Source organism: Panthera uncia, chromosome B1 (assembly GCF_023721935.1).
Source record: "Panthera uncia isolate 11264 chromosome B1, Puncia_PCG_1.0, whole genome shotgun sequence".
Lineage (NCBI taxonomy): Eukaryota > Metazoa > Chordata > Mammalia > Carnivora > Felidae > Panthera > Panthera uncia.
Genome location: NC_064811.1, coordinates 89,846,488 through 89,872,724, shown reverse-complemented (window position 1 = coordinate 89,872,724; position 26,237 = coordinate 89,846,488). Strand labels below are relative to the sequence as shown.

The following is a 26,237-nucleotide window of genomic DNA, read 5'->3' as shown; positions in this document are numbered from 1 at the left end:
TAATTTCCTAAATTTTCCCTGAAATCTCCTTTTAGAATCCTCTCTGTTTCAATTAGTAAGAACTCACTATCCTAACTGTTTAAACCAAAACTTTAATGTCATCCCTTGATTCCTCTTTCCCTCATATACCATATTGTTGGCTCTACTATCAAGTTATATCTAAAATGTGACCACTTTCACACCACCACTTCTTCTTCCCTGGGACAAGCAATAATAATGTCTTACCTGGTTCATTATGTCCTAGCTGGTTTCCTGGCTTCAGCTCCTGACCATCCACAGCCAAAGTGTATCTGGACAACCTGATTCTGCTCTGGTGGGAAGGGCAAATCCACAGGAGCAGGCGGCAAGGTCTGAGGGGTCCACAGGCCACATAGGGAGAAGCAGTTTCCCTGCTACCCTGCTAGAAGGGCATTTGGTAGAGGCTGTACAGCCTCCCCACAAAGGTCCCAGTGGACCCCAAAGAATATGATTGCTGGTATTAGAACAAAAATGCCAGGGTGCAGTGAAACCTGACGCGGGTTGTGTATTGTGATTTATGATAATCCCTGAAACACTGCTGCTACAAGATTTCATGAATTTATTTGGAGGCAAGCCAGCATCTAGTCACAACCTCTGAGCCTCTACAGCAGGGTGATCACAGGAACATTCCTGGGGACAAGCCAGCATCTGGACATTGCTTGGCAAGACCCTTCCCCAAAAGGTCAGAGTGGGTCCAAGCCACAGGGCCCTCAGAAGTGAGGGGTTTGGAAATACAGTCTCATCTGAGATAAAATTCAGGAGGTAGGTGCCACCTGGCAGGCTGACAGCTTGGATGCAGACAATGTAGAAGCAGGGAGTGGAAGGAAGCCAGAGACAAAGGAGAGCTGCCGGTGGGTAGAGCACAGAGTTCTGATGCTAGACACTGGGAAGCTGGGTGATGCCATTTTCACCTTTCCTGCACATGTGCACAAACATACACATGCGCGCCACACCCGATCCACCCCAGTAAGCTAAGCAGCACCACATAATGGAGAACAGAGACATTGCACCAAGCCCTGTCCAACTGCACCAACCAAGCCCTAGAGGACGACCACAAGTCTCTGCCTGCTTAATATATGGACTATAAAATGCTTCATAGTTTGACCTCTAGGGGAAACTGGATGTAATTTCATTGGGATTTCATTTTGTTTGCTGGTCCACCTATTCAGGTGTTTTTTGGTTGTTTTTGTGTTTTCTTTTTTCTTTTTTTCTTTTCCTGTTTCTTATTCTTGGATACAGAAATAGAAAAAATATTTTTATTTTCCATTTTTATATAAAAATTGTTAATTTTCTCTATTTTTTTTTTGGAAATTTATTTTTTTAATTCTATTTTACCTTCTCCAATTCATTTTATTCTATTTTATTGTATACGTTTTCTTAATTTTTAAATGTTTTCTTGCTTTTTCTTTTTTCTTTTTCCTTTTCTTTTCTTTCCCTTTTTCTCTATTCAATCAAGCTTCTTTCAACAACCAGACCGAAACATACCTAGGATCTAGCTTCCTTTATTTGATTTTTTGTGTGTTGTTTTTAATCTTCTTAATCTTCTTTTTTTATTTTATTCATTCTTTTTCTTCCTCCAAAATGACAAAATGAAGGAATTCACCCCAAAAGAAAGAACAAGAAGAAATGACAGCAAGGGACTTAATCAACACAGATATAAGCAAGATGTCTGAGCTAGAATTTAGAATCATGAAAATAATAATACTAGCTGTGGTTGAAAAAAGCAGAGAGTCCCTTTCTGTGGAGATAAAAGAAGTAAAATCTAGTCAGGATGAGATTAAAAACACCGTAACAGATGTAATCTTGAATAGATATCATGGCGGCAAGGACGGATGAAGCAGAGCAGCGAATCAGCGATATAGAAGACAAAATTATGGAGAATAAAGAAGCAGGAAAAAAGAGGGAAACTAAGGCAAGGAGCATAATATAAGAATTAGAGAACTCAGTTCTAAAAAGGAATAACATCTGAATCATAGGAGTTCCAGAAGATGAAAAGAGAGAAAAAGGGGTAGATTTATGTGAGCAAATCATAGCAGAAAACTTTCCTAACCTGGGGAAAGACACAGACATCAAAATTCAAGAAGCACAGAGAACTCCCATTATATTCAACAAAAACTGAGCATCAACAAGGTATATAATAGTCAAATTCACAAAATACACAGACAGGGAAAGAATTATGAAAGCAGCAAGGGAAAAAAAAGTCCTTAACCTGTAAGGGAAAACAGTTCAGGTTCACAGCAGACCTATCCACAGAAACTTGACATGCCAGAAAGGAGTGGCAGGATATATCCAACATGCTAAATTGGCAAAATATACAGCCAAGAATTCTTTTTTTTTAATGTTTATTTTTGAGAGAAACAGAGTGAGAGCAGGGGAGAGGCAGAGAGAGAGGGAGATACAGAATCTGAAGCAGGCTCCAGGCTCCAAGCTGGAGCCAAAGCCCAATGAGGGGTTGAACCCATGAACAGTGAGATCATGACCTGAGCCAAAGTCAGACACTTAACCAACTGAACCACCCAGGTGCCCCTACAACCAAGAATTCTTTATCTAGCAAGGCTGTCATTCAAAATAGAAGGAGAGGAGTACCTGGGTGGCTCAGTAAGTTAAGCATCCGAGTTCAGCTCAGATCATGATCTCATGGTTTGTGGGTTTGAGCCCCTATCAGGCTCTGTGCTGATGGCCCAGAGCCTGGGGTCTTCTTCAGATTCTGTGTCTCCCTCCCTATCTGCACCTCCCCTGCTCATGCTCTGTCTTTGTCTCTCGAAAATAAATAAACTTTAAAATTTGTGAGAAAAATAGGAGAAATAAAGAGTTTCCCAGGCAAACAAAAACTAAAGGGGTTTGTGACCACTAAACCAGCCCTGCAAGAAATTTTAAGGAGGACTCTCTGAAAGGAGAAAAGACAAAACAAAAAAGACCAAAAGCAACAAAGACTAGAAAGGACCAGAGAACACGACCAGAAACTCCAACTCTAGAGGCAACACAATGGCAATAATTTCTTATCTTTCAGTACTCAATCTAAATGTCAATAGTCTAAACACTCCAGTCAAAAGTCATAGGGTAACAAAATGGATAAGAAAACAAGATCCATCTATATGCTATTTCCAAGAGACCCATTTTAGTCCTAAAGTCACCTTCAGATTGAAAGTAAGGGGATGGAGAACCATCTATCATGCTAATGGTCACCAAAAGAAAGCCAGAGTAGCCATACGTATATCAGACAATCTAGATTTTAAAATAAAGACTGTAACAAGAGATGAAAAAGGGCATGATGATTAAGGGGTCTATCCAACAAGAAGATCTAACAATTGTAAATATTTATGCCCCCAACTGAAAGAACCCAAATATATAAATCAATTAATCACAAACATACAGAAATAATACCATAATAGTAGGGGTCTTCAACACCCCACTTACAACAATGGACAGATCATCTAAACAGAAAATCAACAAGGACACAATGGCTTTGAATGACACACTGGGCCAGATGGACTTAACAGATATATTCAGAACATTTCATCCTAAAGCAGCAAAATACACATTCTTTTTGAGTGCACATGGAACATTCTCCAGAATAGATCACATACTGGGTGACAAATCAGCCCTCAACAAGATCAAAAAGATTGAGATCATACTATGCATATTTTCAGACCACAATACTATGAAACTCGAAATCTACCACAAGAAAAAATTTGGAAAGACAACAAATACTTGGAGATTAAAGAACATCCTACTAAGGAATGAATGGGTTAACCAAAAAAATTAAAGAGGAAATTCACAAGTACATAGAAGCCAATGAAAATGAGCTAGCATGACAGCCCAAAACCTCTGGGATGCAGCTAAGGCAGTCATAAGAGGCAAGATATAGCAATACAGGCCTTCCTTAAGAAGGAATAAAGGTCTCAGATACACAATGTAACCTTACACCTTAAAGAACTGAAAAAATAACAGCAAATAAAACCCAAAAACAGAAAAGACAGGAAATAATAACAATTAGAGCATAAATCAATGCTATAGAAAATTAAAAAAAGAAAAAAAGAATATTAATGAAACCAGGAGCTGGTTCTTTGAAAAAAATTAACAAAATTGATAAACGCCTAGCTAGTTTGATCAAAAAGAAAAAGGAAAGGACCCAAATAAATAAAATAAAAAATGAAAGAGGAGATATCACAACCAACACTGCAGAAATACAAACAATAATAAGAATATTATGAGCAATTATATGCCAATAAATTGGGCAATCTGGAAGAAATGGATAAATTCCAAGAAACATATACAGTACCAAAACTAAAACAGGAAGAAATAGAGAATTTGAACAGACTTATAACCAGTAAATAAATTGAATTAGTAATCAAAAACCTCCCAAAAAACAAAAGTCCAGGGCCAATGGCTTTCCAGGGGAATTCTACCAAACATTGAAAGAATAGTTAACTCCTATTCTTTTCAAGCTGTTCCAAAAAATAGAAATGGAAGGAAAACTTCCAAACTCATTTTATGAGGCCACCATTACCTTGATCCCAAAACCAGACAAAGACCCCACTAAAAAGGAGAACTATAGACCAATTTCCCTGATGAACACTGATGCAAAAATTCTCAATAAGATACTAGCCAACTGGATCCAACAATGTATTAAAAAAATTATTCACCATAATCAAGTAGGATTTATACCTGGGATGCAGGGCTAATTCAATATCTGAAAATCAACCAATGTGATACATTACATTAATAAAAGAAAGGACAAGAAACACATGATCCTCTCAATAGACACAGGGAAAGCATTTGACAAAATACAGCATCCTACCTTGATGAAAACCCTCAAGAAAGTAGGGATAGAAGGATCATATCTCAAGATCATAAAAGCCATATACAAAAGACCCACTGTTAATTCAACCTCAATGGGGAAAAATTGAGAGCTTTCCCCCTAAGGTCAGGAACATGACAAAGATGTCCACTCTCCCTGCTGTTACTCAACATATCCTCAGCAATCAGACAACATAAAGAAATAAAAGGCATCCAAATCAGCCAGTAGGAAGTCAAACTTTCACTCTTCATGGACAACATGATATTCTGTATGGAAAACCTAAAAGATTCCACCAAAAAACCTGCTAGAACTGATTCATGAATTCAGCAAAGTTGCAGGATATAAAATCAATGCACAGAAATTGGTTGTATTTCTATACACCAATAATGAAGCAGCAGAAAGGAAAATCAAGGACTCGATCCTATTACAATTGCACTAAAACCCATAAAATACCTAGGAATAAACCTAACTACCAAGGTGAAAAACCTATACACTGAAAACTATAGAAAGCTTATGAAAGAAATTGAAGATGACACCAAAATAATGGGAAAATATTCCATGCTCATGGATTGGAAGAACAAACATTGTTAAAATGTCAACACTACCCAAAACAATCTACATATTCAATGCAATCCTATCAAAATAACACCAGCATTCTTCACAGAGCTAGAACAAACAATCCTAAAATTTATATGGAACCAGAAAAGACCCCAAATAGCCAAAGCAATGCTGAAAAACAAGAAAGAAAAAAAAAACAAAGCTGGAAGCATCACAATCCCAGACTTCAAGATCTATTACAAAGCTGTAATCATCAAGACAGTAATAGTAGTGGCACAAAAACAGACACTCAGATCAATGGAACAGAATAGAGAACCTAGAAATGGACCCACAAATATATGGCTTTGACAAAGCAGGAAAGAATATCCAATGGAATAAAGACAGTCTCTTCAGCAAATGGTGCTGGGAAAACTGGACAGCAACATTGCAGAAAAGTGAACCTGGACCACTTTCTTACACCATACACAAAAATAAACTCAAAATGGTTTTTGAGTTGAAAAGAGCTTTGAGTTGAAAGAGCTAAGCATAAGACAGGAAGCCATCAAAATTCTCGAGGAGAAAGCAGGCAGAAACTTCTTTAATCTTGGCCACAGCAACTTCCTACTCAACACGTCTCCAGAGGCAAGGGAAACAAAAGCAAAAATGAGCTATTGAGACCTCATCAAGATACTTCTGTAGGGTGAAAGAAACAATCAGCAAAACTAAAAGGCAACTGACAGAATGGGAGAAGATATTTGCAAATGACATACCAGATAAAGGGTTAATATCAAAAATCTACAAAGAATTTACCAAACTCAACACCCCCCCAAAAAACAAATAATGCAGTGAAGAAATGGGCAAAAGACATGAATAGACACCTTTCCAAAGAAGCCATCCAGATGGCTAACAGACACATGAAAAATGCTCAACATCACTCATCATTAGAGAAATACAAATCAAAACCACGATGAGATACCACCTCACACCAGTCAGAGTAACTAAAATTAACAACTCAGGCAACAGATGCTGGCAAGGATGCAAAGAAAGAGGAACCCTTTTGCATTGCTGGTGAGAATGCAAACTGGTGCAGCCACTCTGGAAAATAGTATGGAGGTTCTTCAAAAAATTATAAATAGAACTACTGTATGACCCACCAATTGCACTACTAGTTATTTATCCAAAGGATACAGGTGTGCTATTTCAAAGGGGCACATGCACCCCAATGTTTATAGGAGTGCTTCAACAACAGCCAAAATATGAAAAGAGCCCAAATGTCCATCAACTGATGAATGGATAAAGATGTGGTATACACACACACACACACACACACACACACACACACACACACAATGGAGTATTACTCGGCAGTCAAAAAGAATGAAATCTTGTCATTTGCAACAATGTGGATGCAACTGGAGGGTCTCATGCTAAGTGAAATAAATCAGACAGAGAAACACAAATATCATATGACTTCACTCATACGTGGAATTGAAGATACAAAACGAACGGAAGGGAAGGGAAAAAATAACATAAAAACAGGGAAGGGGCAAAACAGAAGAGACTTTTTTTTATTTTTTTATTTTTTAAATTTACATCCAAATTAGTTATCATATAGTGAAACAATGATTTCAAGAGTAGATTCCTTAATGCCCCTTACCCACTTAGCCTACCCCCCTCCCACAACCCCTCCAGTAACCCTCTGTTCTCCATATTTATGAGTCTCTTCTGTTTTGTCCCCCTCCCTGTTTTTACATTATTTTTGTTTCCCTTCCCTTATGTTCATCTGTTTTGTCTCTTAAAGTCCTCATATGAGTGAAGTCATACGATTTTTGTCTTTCTCTGACTAATTTCGCTTAGCATAATACCCTCTAGTTCCACCCATGTAGTTGCAAATGGCAAGATTTCATTCTTTTTGATTGCTGAGTAATACTGCATTGTATATATATGCACATCTTCTTTATCCATTCATCCATTGATGGAAATTTGGGCTCTTTCCATACTTTAGCTATTGTAGATAGTGTGGCTATAAACATTGAGGTGCATGTGTCCCTTCGAAATAGCATACCTATATCCCTTGGATAAATGCCTAGTAGTGCAATTGCTGGGTCATAGGGTAGTTCTATTTTTAGTTTTTTGAGGAACCTCCATACTGTTTTTCCAGAGTGGCTGCACCAGCTTGCATTCCCAAGACTTTTTTTTTTTTTTTTACTGTTTACTTTTGAGAGAGACAGAGACAGAATGCAAGTGGGTTAGGGGCAGAGAAAGAGGGACACACAGAATCTGAAACAGGCTCCAGGCTCCAAACTGTCAGCACAGAGCCCGACGCAGGGATCAAACTCACGAGCTGTGAGATCATGACCTGAGCCGAAGTTGGACGGTCAACCAACTGAGCCACCCAGGCCCCAAAACACAAGAGACTTTTAAATATAGAGAACAAACTGAGGGTTGCTGGAGGGATGGGCTAAGTGGGCAAAGGACATTAAGGAGGACACTTGTTGGGATGAGCACTGGGTGTTATATGTAGGGAATGAATCACTGGATTCTATTCCTGAAGTCATTATTGCACAATATGCTAACTTGGATATAAATCTAAAAAAAAAAGAAAAGAAAGAAAGAGATCAGATGAGATCACCAAGGAGTGAATGAATAGAGAAAAGAAAAAAGGAAAGCCTTTGGAGGTTCGGTTACTAAGGGTTGGAATCAGGTTATTGCATTCTCTCTTTTCTTGTGGAAGATATACTCACATATGGGAGAGTTTCTCTGAAGACTTCAAAGAACCAAACCCGGTTTAAGGGTTTGGGAGGTGGAACTAGGTGGGACTCCAGAGATAGTCTAATTCAACACCCACACTAGAGATGAGAAAACCAATGCTCCAGAAAGCTTAAAAAAAAAAAAAAATTCTATGCTCCCTTTTCTGAATGTTTTGGTATATTCTGTACAAAAATGAAGAAACAAAAATCTTTGGCATCTCGTGAGGTAAAAATAGTTCCTGGTTTGACTGGATACTTCACAGACTTCTCTGTACCTTGATTCCATCCCTAGGCACCTGTCTCCCATCCTCCATTGTGGTGAGTTGATCATAGCCCAGGGACACCTGGCTGAGGGTGGCAGGCTGGGGTTGAGCTACATCCATCTGTTTTCTGTGGAGAGAGACAGCTTTTTCTAGCTTACCCAAAGTCTGCATCCTTGTAAAGCGGTGTTCTGAATGTGAGAGATTGTGTATGTGAAGTGCATGGCAGAGTAAGTTCTCAATAAAGAAGGATATGATTCTTACGAACTCTAAAGTGCACATTTATTATACTTATGAAGCTTGTGACAAACACAAAACGCCAAGCTAGAATTTATTGGGAATTTTAATAAGAAAACACACACCTAATACTTGCAATATTGCCCTTGATCTTACTGTGAAATTCTTGGAAACTTCTGGGATACTAAGATAATCAGATATTTATAGCTTTGGCAACCACTGCAATTGTTAAGGATTCTGCATAGCGCAGGGAAAGATACTGAGAAACGTCACGGTAGTTATCAAGTTAGAAAATATGTTGAGTAGGAAAACCATGTTTAAAAGTTTTTTGTTTTTTTAACTGTATCCAAGTATAGAGCACTGTTTCTTCCTTACCAAGAAAGAAAACACTTTTTATTGTCCAACTATTTTCTTCTTCCAGAATTTCTAAAGGAGCTTCTAGCTCATGCTTGCCAGTCAGGCAGCACCTCCGCCTAGTGCCGACCTGTCTGGCTCACGCTCTCCCAGCCGCAGCCACCGTGGGTCTAGAAGACCGGGCGAGAACGCGAGGAGGTAGTTCTGGATTCGGTTCCACCTCTCAGGCAGAATCGCGATTTCAAACAGAAAACTCAGCTGTACCCCTCGCCTCTGTAAGGGGCCACGGGAACTCATTTCTTCTACGGTGAACACCCCGAAAAGATGTCCCACGAGACGTGTTGGGGAGGGAACTGCTGGGCTGAACCTGTCCTGGTTGCACCCTACAACCACCCGGGAGGGGGCTTTAAAAAAAACCCGACGGTCACAGCCACTCGGTACGGATTTAGCCAGCCTCCTTGGGGGATGGTGCCCGACACCGGTATTGAGTTAATACTACACCCTCAGGCAATACTAACCAGAGCCCGGGCGGAGGCGCAAAGTGGGAATTACTACGGCGCGGTGGACACCACAGCAGCCCCGCACTCGCGCTTTCTCCAGCCTCTGACGCACCACGCCCTGGCGCAGGCGCACAGTAGGGACCGCGGGACTTGGTCAGCGCGTGCGCAGTGTCTCGCGTCTTGGCAACGGCACCGCCTCCCCGCGGGAGCTCAGTAAAGGCGGGGAGGGCCCGCGTCCCAGTTCGGAAGGAGGCGTGGGCATGTAGCCTGCTGGGGACTTAGCAGCTGGGGGCTGGCGCCGCTTCCAAGGCGCCCCGTGGGCTCCGTGGGGGCACGGCCCGGCGCAGCGCTGATGGCCCTGCTCCCGCGGCCCGCGCTCGCTCTCCTGCTACTCCTCTTCCTGCCCGCACCTCTCAGGTGCCAGGAGCAGGCCCAGACCACCGACTGGAGGGCCACCCTGAAGACCATCCGGAACGGCGTTCACAAGATAGACACGTACCTGAACGCCGCCTTGGACCTCCTGGGAGGCGAGGACGGGCTCTGCCAGTATAAGTGCAATGACGGTGAGAGGGAGCCCAGGCCCTGCGAGGCCCTCAATTTCAGGGTGTTGCGGGGACGGAGGCAGTGGAAGTGGGAGATGCAGGGCACACCTTGACGTTGTCCTCTAGCCGTGGAAAATCTTAATCACTGCTAGAATCTTCCCGTTCTTGTGATTGAGCAATCAGGTTAGAAGTTCGCACCACAATTGTTAGGATGTAAGAGGTCACCTGAGGGTATACTCTCCGTTCTGTTTTCATTGTTTTTCCATTACTACCTTTTCTTTCTTATTTTTTTCTTTTGCTATTGCCCAAAGTTGCCTAAGAACTTTGTGACGTACTCGTCATGGAAACGGAGTGGAACCGACTGATTTTAGCTCTGTATTTTAGCGCTGTTAGTCAGCTGAACATGCAGAATATACCGAGAATTTTAATCATGACGTTGTAACTTTCTCAGTAATTGGTTTTAATTTCTTTTTTTTTTTTTCTGCAGAGCTACAGAAAATAAATTACGACCTTTGTACAGACATTTTAGTGTGCTCTGTTGAGAAAGAGTTGTGATAACTCTTGGAGAAATTGTCTATCACGACTTGGTAGGAATTTTCTTTCCTTGGTTATCAGTGGCGCCTCTTCCAATTAGTAATGATTAATACTAATATCATTGTTTTGGTTTGCTTTTTCGTATTTTTTAACTTTAATTTTGTTTGAATCTGAGAACTTGTTTGGGGCATTTTGGTTAAAATAAACTCTATCTCAGCAGAGATCTTTTCAAGCACTTGCTTTTTTTGAATGTTTAAATATTGTAGCAGTTCAGATAAGATAGTAGGGCTTCTCTTTGGAAATTCAAAATGTCAAGATTTTGTTAGGGAGCTCATATTTCAAATAAGAGATGAAGTCTAGGCCTAGTTCATTTAATGCTTGGCAGCTCAAAGTAATGGGGAACTCAGTGACTAATGGTAAAACCAGTTTGGATGTAGGTGAATTTAAAATAAATCTCTTTAATGTAAAATTGTGATGCCACCTGCTGCCTGTAATTCTCAAAATAATTTCCAGTTTTATGTTAATGGAATTAAAGAATGAGCCATATCTTGTATGCTACGAGGTGCAAAATGTTTTCTTCCAAAATTTACGCCTAAATATCACCAGTTTGCAGTCAGGAAGGATGTTTTTGTCATTTTAGAGCTTATTGGGAGGAGTAAGTGAATTATATGAAGATTAAATGGTTGCCTTTCCTGAGTCAGTATCATAATTTTACTTAGTCATGATACAAATACTTGAGTGCCTGTTAGTTCTCAAGTGTTCTACCAATTGGAGATTCAGCAATAGAGAATACACAGAATTCATCATGCAGCTTACATTCTGGTGGGGAGAGGCAGTCAGTAAACTAAACAACAAGTAAAAAAAGCCAAATATGTAGGATATGTAGGTCTGAAGTAGAACAGTGTTTAGAGAACAATAGTAAAAACAGCAGTGGCTGTGTTGGTAGGCAGTTTACTCATTTAAATAGGTTGTTCAGGGAAGGTCTCACTGATAAGATAATATTTGAGAAGAAATCTGAAAATGGTGAAGGTGACGTCACTGTGATTATCTGGAGAAGGAACCCTGTAGGCAGAGAGAAGCGCAGGTGTAAAGGACCTGCGGAGAAAGGCTAGTCAAGGATGACTCGGAAGGTTTTGGCCTGAACCAAGGGAAGGATGTAGTTGCCATTTACTGAGATAGGAAAAGCTTGGAAGGAGCAGTCTTCATTTACTTGTTAGGAATCAAGTGTTCTAGAGTTTATTTACATTTAAAATATCTCTGCATTTGATTGGATACTATTCCTGTTATAAAGATGACTTTAATCTTTCGTATTACTTAACCCTTTTTATCTTCAACAAGCCCCACTAAATTTACCATGTGGAGTTTTGAGCAAGATCTCCGGCACAAAAAAAAGAAACCACAAATGAACTTGAGAATTGAGGAAATGACATTCTTCAGTGAACGTCCTTTTGTGTCTTAGTAAAATGCTGTCTGCTTATAGGACTGTGGTTCCAAGTCACCATGTTGATAATTCCAACATAATGAAAATTGTTCTTTAATTGCTGTTACCTGAGAAGTCTTCCTAGAACACTGTTTCAACCTCTCCTGTATTTTGGAATGCAGGTGACCAAATCAGAACCAAACAGAAACAGACAAATCCCAAAGCTACGGGAGCATGGTGATTCAGGGGTGTTTAATAGTTGCGGTAAAGAGCTTTAAAAAAAAAAAAAAGACTTAGTAGTAGGGAGAGGGTGGTCAGATTAAAGGACACAGACTTGTTGCATTCAGTTTTCTTTGTTTTATCAAAAGGATTGGCGTTATGGAGACTTGCTCCCTTCTGGCCATCCTCCCTAGTGTGGGAACAAGGCTTTATTGAGATTGAAGTAAAGTTATTTGGGAGAACAAATTAGAGAGTTGCTATTTGTTTTTTAATTTTTTTCTCCCTGACAGAAAAGATTTGAGGAAGAAAACTTTCTGATTTCTTCTGAAAAATATAAAACAAAATTGGCTTGTAAAATGTTTTAGAATTACAAATAAGTAAATTTATTCAGTGATTTATGTTTTAACAGGATCCCTTTGACTGTTGTGCAAAGGATAAAAAGGGTCCAGGAAGGTGGCAAGCAAGAATGGAGGCAGGGTGACAAGTGCAGGAATTCAGACAAAAGACGATGGTGGTTTTGTACAGGTTTGTAGCAATAAAGATAGTGAGAAGTGGTTGGATTTTTGGATACATTTTAAAGGAAGAGCCCAAAGGATTTGCTGATGGCTCAGAAGGAAGGTGTGAATAGAATAAAAAATGAATCCAAAGTTTTTGGCCTGGATAACTGGAAGGATGGGGTTACCATTAACTGTAATAGGGCAGACGTGGAAAAAGTTTTTAGGTCATTAGGAAAAATAATAATATATATGTGTACTTTTGAGGATGATTCAGTAGAGAGTGAAAACACTGATAACAGGAGAGAGGAAGGAGACCTATTCGTATCATGTCCTTAGGTAAGTGACAGGAGTGGGTTCCAATATATAAATAGATTGGCCAAGAGCACAGAGGACATTTTTCTCTTAATAGGAACAAAGGTAGACGATATGGGCGCAGATGATGATTAGGTGGATAGATGGCCAGGTTCTCTTTTGATTGCCTCGGTTTTTCTCCGTGAGGTAGGAATCAAGATCATCATAGCTGAGAGAGAAGATGGGAATAGAAGTGTTGGAGATTTGAGGAAAATAGGAGAGTGAATGGACTAGAAAAATAAAGTAGCACAAGGACCTTCTGCAGATTAGTAATCACGAATTAAAATCTCAAGTGTTTGGGAAAACAGGTTTGAATTTCTACGCTGCATTTCCTATAGAGCGCAGTGGTGAGATCGTTGACCCAACAGCCTTCCCTTTCTTTCTTTTTTTTTTAAATTAATTAATTATTTTTTAATTTACATCCAAGTTATCATATAGTGCAACAGTGATTTCAGGAGTAGATTCCTTAATGCCCCATATCCAATTAGCCCATCCCCCTTCCCACAACCACTCCAGCAACCCTCTGTTTGTTCTCTATATTTAAGAGTCTCTTTTTTTTTTTAATATGTTTACATTTATTTATTTTTGAGAGACAGAGTGAGACAAAGTGAGAGGGGGGGAGGAGCAGAGAGAGAGGGAGACACAGGATCGGAAGCAGGCTGCGGGCTCTTAGCTGTCAGCACAGAGCCCGATGTGGGGCTCGAACCCACAGACCATGAGATAATGACCTGAGCCGAAGTCAGACGTTCAACTGACTGAGCCACCCAGGCACCCCATATATTTAACAGTCTCTTATGTTTTGTCTCCCTCCCTGTTTTTATAATTTATATTTTTTATAATAATTTTTTAAATTATTTTTTATAATTTTTATAATTATTTTTGCTTCCCTTCCCTTATGTTCATCTGTTTGGTATCTTAAATTCATCATATGAATGAATTCATATGATATTTGTCTTTCTCTGAGTAATTTCACTTAGCATAATACCCTCCAGTTCCATCCACGTAGTTGCAGATGGCAGGATTTCATTCTTTTTGATTGTCAAGTAATATTACATTGTGTGTATGTGTGTATATATATATATACATATATATATACACACATACACACACATACATCACATCTTAATTTATCCATTCATCCGTCGATGGACATTTGGGCTCTTAACATACTCTGGCTATTGTTGATATCACTACTATAAACATTGGGGTGCATCTGCCCCTTCAGAATAGCATACCCTTGGATAAATACCTGGTAGTGCAATTGCTGGGTCATACAGTAGTTCTATTTTTAATTTTTTGAGGAATCTACACACTGTTTTCCAGAGTGACTGCACCCGTTTGCATTCCCACCAGCAGTGAAAAGAGATCCTCTTTCTCCACATCCTCACCAGCATCTGTTATTGCTTGAGTTGTTAATTTTAGCCGTTCTGACTGGTGTGAGGTGGTACCTCATGGTGGTTTTGATTTGTATTTCCCTGATGATGAGTGATGTTGAGCATTTCTTTCATGTGTCTGTTAACCATCTGGATGTCTTCTTTGGAGAAGTTTCTATTCATGTCTTATGCCTATTTCTTCATGGATTATATGTTTTTTTGGGTTGTTGAATTTGATGAATTCTTTATAGATTGTGGATACTAACCCTTTATCTGATACGTCATTTGCAAATATCTTCTCCCATTCTGTCAGTTGCCTTTTAGTTTTGCTGATTGTTTCTTTCACCCTGCAGAAATATCTTGATGAGGTCCCAAATAGTTCATTTTTGCTCTGGAGACGTGTTGAGTAAGAAATTGCTGCGGCCAACGTCAAAGAAGTTTTTGCCTGCTTTCTCCTCGAGGATTTTGATGGCTCCCTGTCTTACGTTTAGGTCTTTCATCCATTTTGAGTTTATTTTTGTGTATGGTGTAAGAAAGTGGTCCAGGTTCCTTCTGCCTGTCGCTGTCCAGTTTTCCCAGCACCACTTACTGAAGAGTCTTTATTCCGTTGGATATTCTTTCCTGCTTTGTCAAAGATTAGTTGGCCATACATTTGTGGGTCCATTTCTGGGTTCTCTATTCTGTTCCATTGATTTGTGTGTCTGTTTTTGTGCCAATACCATAATGATTACAGCTTTGTAATAGATCTTGAAGTCTGGGATTGTGATGCCTCTAGCTGGTTTTTGTTTTTGTTTTCCAGCATTGCTTTGGCTATTTGGGGCCTTTTATGGTTCCATATAAATTTTAGGATTGTTTGTTCTAGCTCTATGAAGAAAGCTCGTGTTATTTTGATAGGGATTGCAACAGCCTTTCCTTTATGACAAGTCATCTGCTTCAGTGGCTTTCAGGAAGTTGGAAGGAAATTGGTCTATTCGGAAGTATTTACATCAAGTTTTTAAAAAATATGTAGAAAAGATCTGTCATAACCTCAGTCCAGGCAAATCTTTAGATTTTTTCTGTCCACACAGATGATAAAACAAAGCATCAAGAGAGAAACATTTCTGGGGCACTTGGGTGGCTTAGTTGGTTAAGTATCTGATTCTAGATTTCAGCTCAGGTCATGATCTCATGGCTCATGAGTTCAAGCCCCGTGTGGGGCTCTGTGCTGGCAGTGCAGAGCCTGCTTGGATTTTCTCTCTCCCTCTCTACCCCTCCTCTGCTTGCTCTCTCTCTCTCTCTCAAAACTAATAAACTTAAAAAAAAATGAGCAGGGAGCTTGATATGGGGCTTGATCTCATGACCCGGAGATTATGACCTGAGCTATGAGGTGGACACTTAACTGACTGAGCCACCCAGGTGCCCCTGAACAGTTGGTTGTTAAAACCCCTGACAGAGAGCGTCATGATGAAGCTTCAAGGAAATAGAATGGCTTCCCCAAGAATGTGATGCTGAGCTAGCCTCCATCCACTCAGTGAAAAGAGTTCTCATGTGGTGGGACAAAGAAAACCATAGATCAAATGGCTAGTTTCTCATGATACTCTCATGAGAAATGTAGGTTGGAGAAAACTTGATTTAGATGAAGTCACAACTGGTTGAGTAGTCTACCCAAAAGGTTGGGTTAATGACTTCATGGCTGCTTATAGAGAGGGCTTATCTATGACAGGGTGTAGCAGACCTCTGCCCTGGTTAATATCTGTGTCTCATATCTGTGAATATCTGGGAGCAGCAACACTGGGTAGACAGCTCTAAATTTAAAATGTGTTGAACAGGGGCACCTGGGTGGCTCAGTCGGTTAAGTGTCCCACTCTTGGTTTCGGCTCAGGACATGATCTCATGGTTTGTGAGTTTAAGCCCCACATTGGGCTCTGTGCTGACAGTGCAGGGCCTGCTTGGGATTCCCTCTCTCTCCCGCTCTCTCTGTCTCTCTCAAAAAATAAAATAAAAATAAACTTTAAAAAAATGTGAACAGTCCTGAAAAATGATCTAACAAGAGATTCACGATCTAATACTTAGACTCAAAATTTAAACTGTAGAAGTGCTAAGTGTCTAGCAGGAGATATTAAAAAGTTCATTTTAGAAAGAACTGGTTGTTTTTTCCTACTGTCTGATGTATCTTACCACTGAGACACAGCTAAAATATATGCTAACTGTCTTAAGCTGTATTAATACATCATCATACCTAGTAGTGTTTAGTTTGAGATGGCACATTTTAAAAACATGTGACAAACTAGAAGTGATCAGTCTTTGGAGGTTGATTAACGGTCACCAAACTAAAAGGAGACTGAAGGATAAGCAGCAGTACCAGTTTATTTATAAGGATAATTAGAACTGCCATGGGGATTTGCCTTCAAGTCATCTCATTGATTGATTGATTGATTCATTCATTCATTCATCAACAAATATTTATTGAGAACCTAACCATATAGTAGGCACTGTTCTAGGCTTTGGAGGTACAAAACAAAACTCTTGCCCTAAAAGGAGTTAATATTTTAGTATGGGGAGGGACAGATAATAAGTAGATTAATGATATAGTATGTTTAAAGGATATGCGTGCTACAAATGGTATGGTCACAGAAGGCCTTGCTGAGAAAGTGAAGGAATAACTGTAGATACGAGGAGAAAGAGCGTCCTCATAGAACAGCAGGGTCAATGGCATGAAGGCCGGAGTAGACCTGGAGTGTGTGTGGAACCACAGAGAGGTCATAGGTGATGGAATGAAGTGTGGAAGAAAGGGAGAGGAGAGAGAATAGTTAAGGAGATGAGGTCAGAGAAGTCAGGGTGTGTGTGTAGTCGACTATACAGAATTTATAGGCATTGAAAGGATTTTAGCTTTTATTCTGAATGAGAACCCCTTGGAGGGGTTTGAGCAGAGGACTTGATCTAACATTTTAATAGGATCACTCAGGTTCAGTGTTGAGAATAGACTATAGTTGGAGATGGGGTGGGGTGGGGAGAGCAAAGTAGGGAGACATTAGGAGGTTATGGCAGTAATCCATGGTGGCTTAAAGCAGGATGGTAGCAGTGGAGGTGGTAAGGAGTGATCAGATTCTGAATATTTTTTTTTAATGTTTTTATTTATTTTTGAGACAGAGACAGAGTATGAGCAGAGGAGGGGCAGAGAGAGGGGGAGACACAGAATCTGAAGTGGGCTCCAGGAGCTGAGCTGTCAGCACAGAGCCCGACGCGGGGCTTGAACTCACAGAGTATGAGATCATGGCCTGAGCTGAAGTCAGACGCTTAACCGACTGAGCCATCCAGGCGCCCCAGATTCTCAATATTTTGAAGGTAGAGTCAAACAGGACATGCTGTTGGCATGGATGTGGGATATAAGAAAATGAGAGAGTCAGAAATGGCTAAGGTTTTTTTTTCCTGAGCACCAGCAAGGTTGGAGTCTTCTACTTGACAAGAGGGAACTGTGGATGGAGCAGGTTTGGGGATGAATGTCAGGAAGTACATTTTGAGTTTGAGGTGCCCATTAAGACTTCCAAGTGGTTAGTATATCCTCCCTCTGTGGGCCCTTTCAGGGGATAGCCAAATCATTAATAGTTTTCTTAAGAATGAAAGACTAAAAGTAGGAGTTGAAGGATTACAGTGACTCGTCCCTGACAGCATGAGGTGTGTTCCTTCATTTTCCAAGGGCCCAGAAACAACCATCCTTCTTGGACAGTGCTGGAGAAACAAGACCAACTTCTGTCATTGGCCTCCTGGTTCCTCGATCGGTCATAAACGTTCTTTTTGTACATACTGTTCTTCAGACTGAGTGGAGCAGGCTAAGCTAAAGCTTTATATCTTCATGAGCTTATACTCTCTTCAGGCTCTACTTCTTTGTCACCTCAGTCGAGCTTGTGAGTCTTAGCAACTCAAACCACTTTTAGATCCTTACTTTGAGGGAGTTATTTATTTTGATGGCTGATTACTGGAAGGGTTGCTTTTTTCCCCCTCCCTTTACTTTTGGAGGGTAAACTTATCTTTATTTAAGTCTTCTAGTAATAAATATTAGTTGAATGAAAGTTGGTGGATACTTTGTGTCTCTTAAGTAAGCAATTATGGGGAAGTGTTTGGAATAACTGGGGATGTTTTGCTTTTAGAATTAAAGATAAATGGTAGTCCCAAATGTTGGAAGGATTATGATGTAAGATAAACAATCGGCTTGTTTCGTGTTTCCCAGGTGGTAGAGGATTGTTTATAGGTAGAATTTACAGGAAACAGGAAAGAATTTAACGGTTAGTGCTATTCCACAATGGGATAGGCTGTTTCTTGACACTGTAGGAGGATTGTGAGAAACCTTCAAGAGAAAGTTAGGTGATTGTTGGGTATATTGGAATCATTTCTATATTACATGCGAGATATTTCTGATATATTTTGCAGCATTTAAGATTGCTGTGATAAAGTCATCTTTTTCCTTGTTACTGATCCATTGTGCTGTTAGGGAGAATATAAATGTAGTAATATGGTTCACCAAGCAGTCTTTATTCCTGATCTTTGTCCTTAGCTGGAAAAGGGGTATATTTGTGAAATGGTTGGCTGGAGTGCAGGCTAGAATGTGTGGTCCTGTAAAGTCTTATGATGGCATTAAGGTAATTAAATGTTCATTGGATGACCTCATCTTCCTCAGCTTCAAGCTCTGTGAGTAAACTAGTTAGTTAATGGTTATTGAGGTTTGTGTGCAGTGGGGTATTAACTGAAGTTTGGGAGTGTACCGTTCTTGCCCTATAAAGTTTTAACCAAAAAATGTAAGTGTTAGAATATACAGGGAAACAGGGTGGATTTATCTGTCATATATATGGGCCCAATCTGGCAAGTAACCTCCGAAATTTCCTGAAGTCCACAGTAAGCTTTTGTATGGTTAGGCTTAGAATAAAGACAGTCACTTATGGCAGTATCTAAATATTAAATATTTCCAGGGCACCTGGGTGGCTCAGTTGGTTAAGTGTCCAGCTTTGGCTTAGGTCATGATCATGAGTTCGTGAGTTTGTGAGTTTGAGCCCCACGTCAGGCTCTGTGCCAACAGCTCAGAGCTTGGAGCCTGCTTTGGATTCTGTGCCTCCCTCTCTCTCTGCCCCTCCCCTGCTTGCACTCTGTCTCTCAAAAAAATGAGTAAACATTGAAAAAAAATTTAAATGTTAAATATTTCCAAGGCTAGCATAGCACATCATAGACCTTTTTGCGTATGTATTTTCTATCATATTTGAAAATTAATTATGATACCATTTCTATTTTATAGGATCTAAGCCTTTCCCACGTTATGGGTATAAACCCTCCCCGCCGAATGGATGTGGCTCTCCACTGTTTGGTGTTCACGTAAATATTATTATTTTCTTATTTGATAAGTTTTATGATTGGTAGGCTATGCAAGTACTCTTAATAACGCAAGACTGTCAGTGTGTTCTCAGGTTCACAAATAATTTTGCTTATTGTAATGGTAATTAGATTTATTATATTCTTTTATAGCTAAAACATTTAATAAGTTCTGATAAAACTAAATGGACTAAAATACATGTTTTATTTTTTAATCTTGTAGATGTTAATTCTGTTGAAATGATATTTCCTTGTGTCACACACATAGTTTAAAAGTTTAGAGTATAGAAGGAGCGCCTGGGTGGTGCAGTCAGTTGGGCACCTGACTTCAGCTCAGGTCATGATCTCATGGTTCTTGAGCCCGAGCCCCATGTCGGGCTATGTGCTGACAGCTCAGAGCCTGGAGCCTGCTTTGGATTCTGTGTCTCCCTCTCTCTCTGCCCCTCCCTCACTCACACTCTGTCCCTCTGTCTCTCAAAAATAAAGATTAAAAAAACTAAAGTTTAGAGTATAGAAGGAATGCTTCTTAGGATGAAAAAGTATAAATAAAGCCTATTTATACTCTATTAAAACTAGGTGAAGTGGGATAGCTTTTGTGGGAAAACATGACTGATTCCTAGACACAAGATTTTTGCACGTAGTTATTTAAATCAGTTAAAGATAAGTTACAGATTCGAAGGAACAGTATCTTTAGGGAGTGGATTAACACTCAAAGATTGAACCATGATAACATAAAATATGAGTCGTAGGAGCTTAAAAGTTTTCAGTGATATTTTATATAAAGAACATTTTATAGGGGGAGAGGTACAAAATACTTTGGAATATCCCTAAATCAATCTTAGGTCTTGGCTTGACCTTTCTGTTTTTAAAACTTTGTTTGGTGTTTTGGACAACTGGAAGTTACGTTTGTTATCAGCAGATAACTGTGAATATTGCAAAATAGGAAGTTTGAGGCATGGCTGAGAGGGAGAGAACACGGGTGGGTGCGGGTGAGTAATAGGGAGATGTAGAAATAACATGGAAAATATTTGTAGACGGAAATGGATTTTGGAAATTATGCAGCAGTCATTGTCCTTGATTTCTAAGTCTATTTGAGTGCAGTGCTTCGGCAGAGGAGTTTTGAATTTCATCAACAATAATCCATCCAAATGCCTCTTTCAGCTCAATATTGGCATCCCTTCCCTGACAAAGTGCTGCAACCAGCACGACAGGTGCTACGAGACCTGTGGCAAAAGCAAGAATGACTGTGATGAGGAATTCCAGTATTGCCTCTCTAAGATCTGCCGGAACGTGCAGAAGACACTCGGGCTGGCTCAGCATGTTCAGGGTAAGGATGTGTGTTACCTTATCTATCGTGACACAGCCCCTTCAGTTTTTTGGGATGAGGAGTCATTGGTTTTGTCATCTCAAATGAGTTATAGTCGTGGAAGCAAAAAGTGTTAAGAAACCTTAGGAGTGGGGTGTACGAGGCAGAGAAGAATTCATCCAAGGTCTGTGTCCAGTACTATATCTGTAATTCTCTAGAGCCTAAAGTTTGAAACCCTGGATCCAGTGATTTTAAGAGTATAACACATTGTATTTGGAGTGGGAAGTTCTAGAAGATTTGAGCCTTAACTCTGTCCCTTCATATGTATCTCTGTTAGGAGGGTCCCCAAAACCAACCCCAGGTTTGCTAGGAGGACTGACAAGATTCAGCATATAGTCGTACTCACAGTGAAGGGACACAAAGCAAAACCAGCAAAGAGTAAAGGTGCTTCAGTGTTCTCATTTATAAAATAACATGAATACCCACCTCACAGAGTCATCATAAGTATAAAATGAAATATCAGTGGAAATACAAGTCACTGTACAAATACTAGAAGTTACAAAATCTCTTCACTGTCCAGCCGAATTATTTACCATACGTTGAAATCAGAAGAGAAGGGGCAGGACAGGAAACTAACTTTTAAGAAGCACTTTTCGTAAGATACCATGCTAGATCTCTTAGATAGATTTTCCTCAATGTCCACAAAACCCAAACAAGTAGGTAGTGTTATACCCATTTTTCAAGGAAGGAAACAGGTTCGGAAAGAAGTAACTTGTCCCAAGTTGCATACTTCCAATTCTAAACTTGCGTTCTGGCTGCTACAGTATTCCCCAGGCAGTGTCCTGTTGTAGGTATGATTCTGAATTCCTAGTAATAACTGTCAAGAAAGAAATCTCTGCTCCAGGTGCAGCTTGAACTTCCAGCCTCTGAATGCCCTTGCATGCTTTCGGCTAAGGTAACCTAGTTGTATGGCTGAAGCATGCATGGATGTATTTCCTGTCTTCTGATCTAAGGACCTACGAGTGTGGCCAAATGATGCAGCCAATTTCCCTGCAATGCCCTATTTAATAATTATAGCCTTGACACTTCTGTGGTAGTTGTGTTCCTTAATGACATAGCCTTTTGGAGAACTTTGAGAATGTCAAGATTTTGCAATGAATAGTTTCTTCCTTAACATGAGTATTTGAAATTGGAAGATTGGACAATTAAAAGCCACTCTGTGCTATGTCTCTGTAAGTGGAGTGTGTTGAGATAATCTAACCTGGCTGCTCTAGGCCTCTGAGAATAAGAAAAGTAAGTCTACTTTTTTTTTTTTAACTTTATTTATTTATTTTGAGAGAGAGTGAGCTCATGAGAGGATCAGAGAGAGAGGGAGAGACAGAGAATCCCAAGCAGGCTCTGCCCTGTTAGGCTCCAACACAGGGCTCAAATTCATGAGCGGTGAGATCATGACCTGAGCCGAAATTAAGAGTCGGATGCTTAACCGACTGAGCCACCCAAGCACCCCATATTACCTTTTTTTTTTCCCTAAAAAAAATTTTAAACTCTGCCAGAGGAAAAACATTTTTGATTCCTATGTTTCCCTTCCCAAGCCAAATTTGGATAATGAGAAAGAGAGAGAGAAAGACTGGGGTCCATTTACCTTAAGCATCTTAAATGATGTATGATCAGTTCTTAGAAGTCATTGGCCATAATTAAATGTTTTGAGGTTTCTCTGTTTTTAACCTTTATTTCTTCTACACCTAAAAATCTTTTATTGAAATGCAAACTTGAGTGTTCCAAGGCATCTTTAATCGTGGTATTTTTCAGATAAAAGGAAAATTAACAGTGATGAACTAATCAGTACCATTCAGAGAGACTTGTTTGCCGAGTACGTAAAAAACTGAACATTTGTGAGCAAACAAAGCAGATACATGCTAAAGGTGCTGACCCCGACAGTCTGTATGTAGGTGCTCTGGCTGGCGAGGGTGAGGGTGAGGGTGACATAACATATGTTAAGTGCCCACCAAGGGTGTGCTTGACATCATGCCGTAACGTGTAATGTATGTGAGGAGAGAGCAGTGCTTTGTGGTTGCCTTGTGGTCACGGTGCTTTCTTACTTCACAGCGTGTGAAACAGCAGTGGAGCTCTTGTTTGATAGTGTTATACATTTAGGCTGCAAACCATACCTGGACAGCCAACGAGCCGCATGTAGGTGCCGCTATGAAGAAAAAAGTGATCTTTAAAGAAGATGCTGACAGGCGGTGACAGCAGAAGGGGACAGAAGAATCTAACCTTTGACAAAGAAATAACGTTTTACAGCATAAAGCTGCCTTACTTTTGTGAAAGGATTATTTTAAGATTTATTTTGACATTCAAACTAAAGCAAAAAGTGGGGGAGGTGATCTTCCTGGACATTGCTGCCTTAGTGTGCCAAGTTGTCTTGACCGATCTCAGAAAAAGGTGTGTGTTAAGGGGAGAATATTTTAAAAGAAGCAGTCTGTAACTCAGTTTTCACAACTGTGTTTACCAAAACAATGAAGTCACATGTAAAATGGATTACAATGTGTGTTTAGCATTATCTTATTTGAAAATACGGGGAAATCTTCACTTAGAAATATATGTTTATTACAAAATTTTAACTATACATTTTATGCTTGGAAGGATCTGACTTTATTTTTCTCTATTTTAATTAACACATGATATGCTGTTTTCTTGTAGCCCATTGAGCATATGAATAAGTCTCACTTCTATTATTTTATTTTAATATAATTTATTGTCAAATGATAGCTAACATACAGTGTGTAAAGTGTGCTCTTGGTTTTTGGGGTAGATTCCCGTGGTTCATCACTTAACATACAATACCCAGTGCTCATCCCAAGTGCCCTCCTCAATGCCCATCACTATTTCCCCCTCTCCCCCACCTCCCCCATCCACCCTCAGTTTGTTCTCTGTATTTAAGAGTCTCTTATGGTTTGCCTCCCTCCCTCTCTGTCGGTAACTATTTTTCCCCTCTTCCCTTCCCCCATGGTCTTCTGTTAAGTTTCTCAAGATCCACATATGAGAAGTCTCACTTCTATTAATGACAAGACTGGTTACAAGGACAAGGTTTCCATGTCTCTTTTTCTTGTAAAATTGGTGGCCTCTTGGGGAGCAAAACCAGGATAACTAAGTATTATGTAATGTGCCTAGAAGGTGACATAAACAAAATTCAGATGCCCAGCCACTCCCATTTTATGAACTATTCATATGAGAAATACCATATTTTGCTATAACCTTTGGCTAAATTGAAGAAAACACGAATTTAATGAGACAAATGAAAAGGTGCTTCACATACACATTAGAGCATTATATGCTGCCCTGCTTTGGTGTTTATTCCTTAGCACTTGGTCCTCATAGTAGATTCAGGTGTATTTTTAAGACGGTAACCTTTTCCTAATAGCAGTCTTATTACTAAACATTGTTTTTGAAAAAAATTTTTTAAGTCTTTAACTGTGGAGTCAAAACAGATGGTAAAGCAAGATACAAAGAGCTATCTTTTGTAGATTTCTTATTTACATTGAAAATTATTAGCAGATGTTTAAAAGCAAATCCCAGACCCTTAACTACCTCTGAAAATGTCTGTGTGTGTTGAAAGCTTTCTACCCTTTGGAAAGCCCAGCTGTATTCCTCTATGCCTCTTTGCTTACCACCGGCTGTTGACTCTCCCTAGCCTACGATCCCAAGCCATACATAACTTTTGGGTAACCTATGGTCAGAGTTATTAAGATGAACTGCTTGGAATGTCAGAGAAGGCAGCTCCAGGAGAAGTGGTTCTTTTTAAGTCATTACAGGCAGAAGTGGGCAGAAAGAAAAGTATGTTCTAGAGAAAGGGCCACATTCCTAACTTTGGATATATATCATCGCTGGGAACCTGATAACTTCCCAAACCGAGCTGGTGGAGCTATTCTGCTAAGAGATGTGTTCTCTGTGAGACAGGGCAAGTGTATCCCTTGTGACTAATGGAGCAAACTGGGGTCTAACTTAAATGTTTGGAACCCTTAATTGATACTTTCCAGACTTTTTAAAAAGCAGCAATTTTATAAGCTCTCTATCAATATTTACTATTGAAATACTTGACCAGGTAACTTTTAAACTTATAATAAATTGATGGGTTTTCTTGGCAGCATTGGTTTCTCAAGAGGACAGACTCAGAATTCTATAAAATATTTAATTCATGGTCATAAATTATACACAAAGATCAGTAGAAACTATTTTTACATGTTAAGATTTTGATCTCGGAATAATTTTAAGATTTACAGAAAAGTTGCTAAAATAATCTAGACTTGCTCTGTACTCCTTACCCCTAACATTTTACATAACCATGAAACATTTGTTAAGAAATCAACTCTAGACTTCATTTGGATTGCATTGGTTTTTCCACTAATGTCATTTTTATTTTCCATGATCCAATCTAAGATACCACATTGCATTTAGTCATCATGTCTGATAAACCTCTGGTCTGTGACGGTTCCCTCAGGCTTGTTTTTCATAATCTTGACGGTTTTGAGGAGTACTGGTCAGTATTTTGCAGAATGCCCCTCAATTTGAGCTTGTCTGATGTTTCCCTCATAATTGCACTGGGGTTATGGATATTTAGGAAGAAAACCACAAAGGTGAAGAAGGGTTCTTCTCATCAAATCATATCAGTAATTGAATGTTATCAACTTGATGGTATGTTAACTCTGGACACTTCTTATTTTTTTCTTTCCATACTTCTGTTCTTTGGAAGTCAGCCCCCAGGTCAGTCTGTGGTGAGTCTATGATGAGCGGGCAAGATTCTGTTCCACCTTCTGGAAGGGGGAGTATCTTTATGTGGTACTTGGAATTTTTCTGTAAGAAAAATTTGTCCCCTCCCACCTCAATTATTATTATTTTTTTACATTTATTTATTTTTGAGGGAGAGAGAGACAGAGCATGAGCAGGGAAGGGGCAGAGAGAGAAGGAGACACAGAATCCGAAGCAGCCTCCAGGCTCTGAGCAAGCGGTCAGCACAGAGCCTGACACAGGGCTCAAACCCACAAACTGTGAGATCATGACCTGAGCCCAAGTCGGACTCTCAACCAACTGAGCCACCCAGGCGCCCCACCCCCCCCTCAATTCTTTGTATCAGTATGGACTCCTGTATATTTCCTTTAGACTTTGGGTAATGTTTACTTTGTTGCTCAAGTTGTTCCAGCTTG

At 39.8% G+C, this 26,237-nt stretch overlaps 1 protein-coding gene across 2 annotated transcripts in view; it reads left to right on the top strand.

Annotated features, from left to right (window-relative positions):
- Nucleotides 1-9,678: 9,678 nt before the first annotated feature.
- The window catches only part of PLA2G12A (phospholipase A2 group XIIA), a 34,931-nt gene continuing 18,372 nt past the window's right edge, over nucleotides 9,679-26,237 (top strand). The window contains exons 1-4 of one of the 2 annotated variants that reach the window (XM_049631019.1): nucleotides 9,683-10,020; nucleotides 19,657-19,733; nucleotides 20,892-21,057; nucleotides 23,143-26,010. In XM_049631019.1, coding sequence (XP_049486976.1) covers nucleotides 9,810-10,020; nucleotides 19,657-19,733; nucleotides 20,892-21,057; nucleotides 23,143-23,261 — 573 coding nt within the window. In that variant the 5' untranslated portion in view covers nucleotides 9,683-9,809 and the 3' untranslated portion in view covers nucleotides 23,262-26,010. Of the gene's footprint in view, nucleotides 10,021-19,656; nucleotides 19,734-20,891; nucleotides 21,058-23,142; nucleotides 26,011-26,237 lie in introns of those variants that run through there. The other variant, XM_049631016.1, reaches the window with a different exon arrangement.